At 27.9% G+C, this 348-nt stretch overlaps 1 protein-coding gene across 1 annotated transcript in view; it reads left to right on the top strand.

The window, feature by feature from the left end:
- The window catches only part of LOC119586230 (ETS homologous factor-like), a 3,751-nt gene that overhangs the window by 1,656 nt on the left and 1,747 nt on the right, over nt 1-348 (top strand). The window contains exon 2 of the mRNA XM_037934933.1: nt 102-161. Coding sequence (XP_037790861.1) covers nt 102-161 — 60 coding nt within the window. The remainder of the gene's footprint in view (nt 1-101; nt 162-348) is intronic.

Here is a 348-nt window from a genome sequence, read left to right as displayed (position 1 = left end):
CCCCATGTATTCAGTGGATTCGGTGTATGTTTTAATCAACCATGTAATCTCATATATAACATTTTATGCAACAATAGTAACATAAATTATTATGTCAACAGTGGATGAAGAAGGGCAGCCTGATACGTATTTAAACAGAATATCAACCAACAGAAGAAGGCGTAAGTTTATAATGCTAATTGTGATAGTAATGGTAGAGATAATGATATTAATGATATGCAATATGGATAAGATAATGAAAAATTGAATGATATGTAATAATGCAAAAAAATTATCATTGTGATAGTAATGGCAGTAATATGGATATCAATTATATATGATAATGATAAGGTAATGAAATATGTTTTG

This window comes from Penaeus monodon, chromosome 21, assembly GCF_015228065.2.
Source record: "Penaeus monodon isolate SGIC_2016 chromosome 21, NSTDA_Pmon_1, whole genome shotgun sequence".
Classification (NCBI taxonomy): domain Eukaryota; kingdom Metazoa; phylum Arthropoda; class Malacostraca; order Decapoda; family Penaeidae; genus Penaeus; species Penaeus monodon.
Note: the sequence above shows the minus strand (reverse complement) of the source record. Positions and strands in the feature narration are given on the sequence as shown.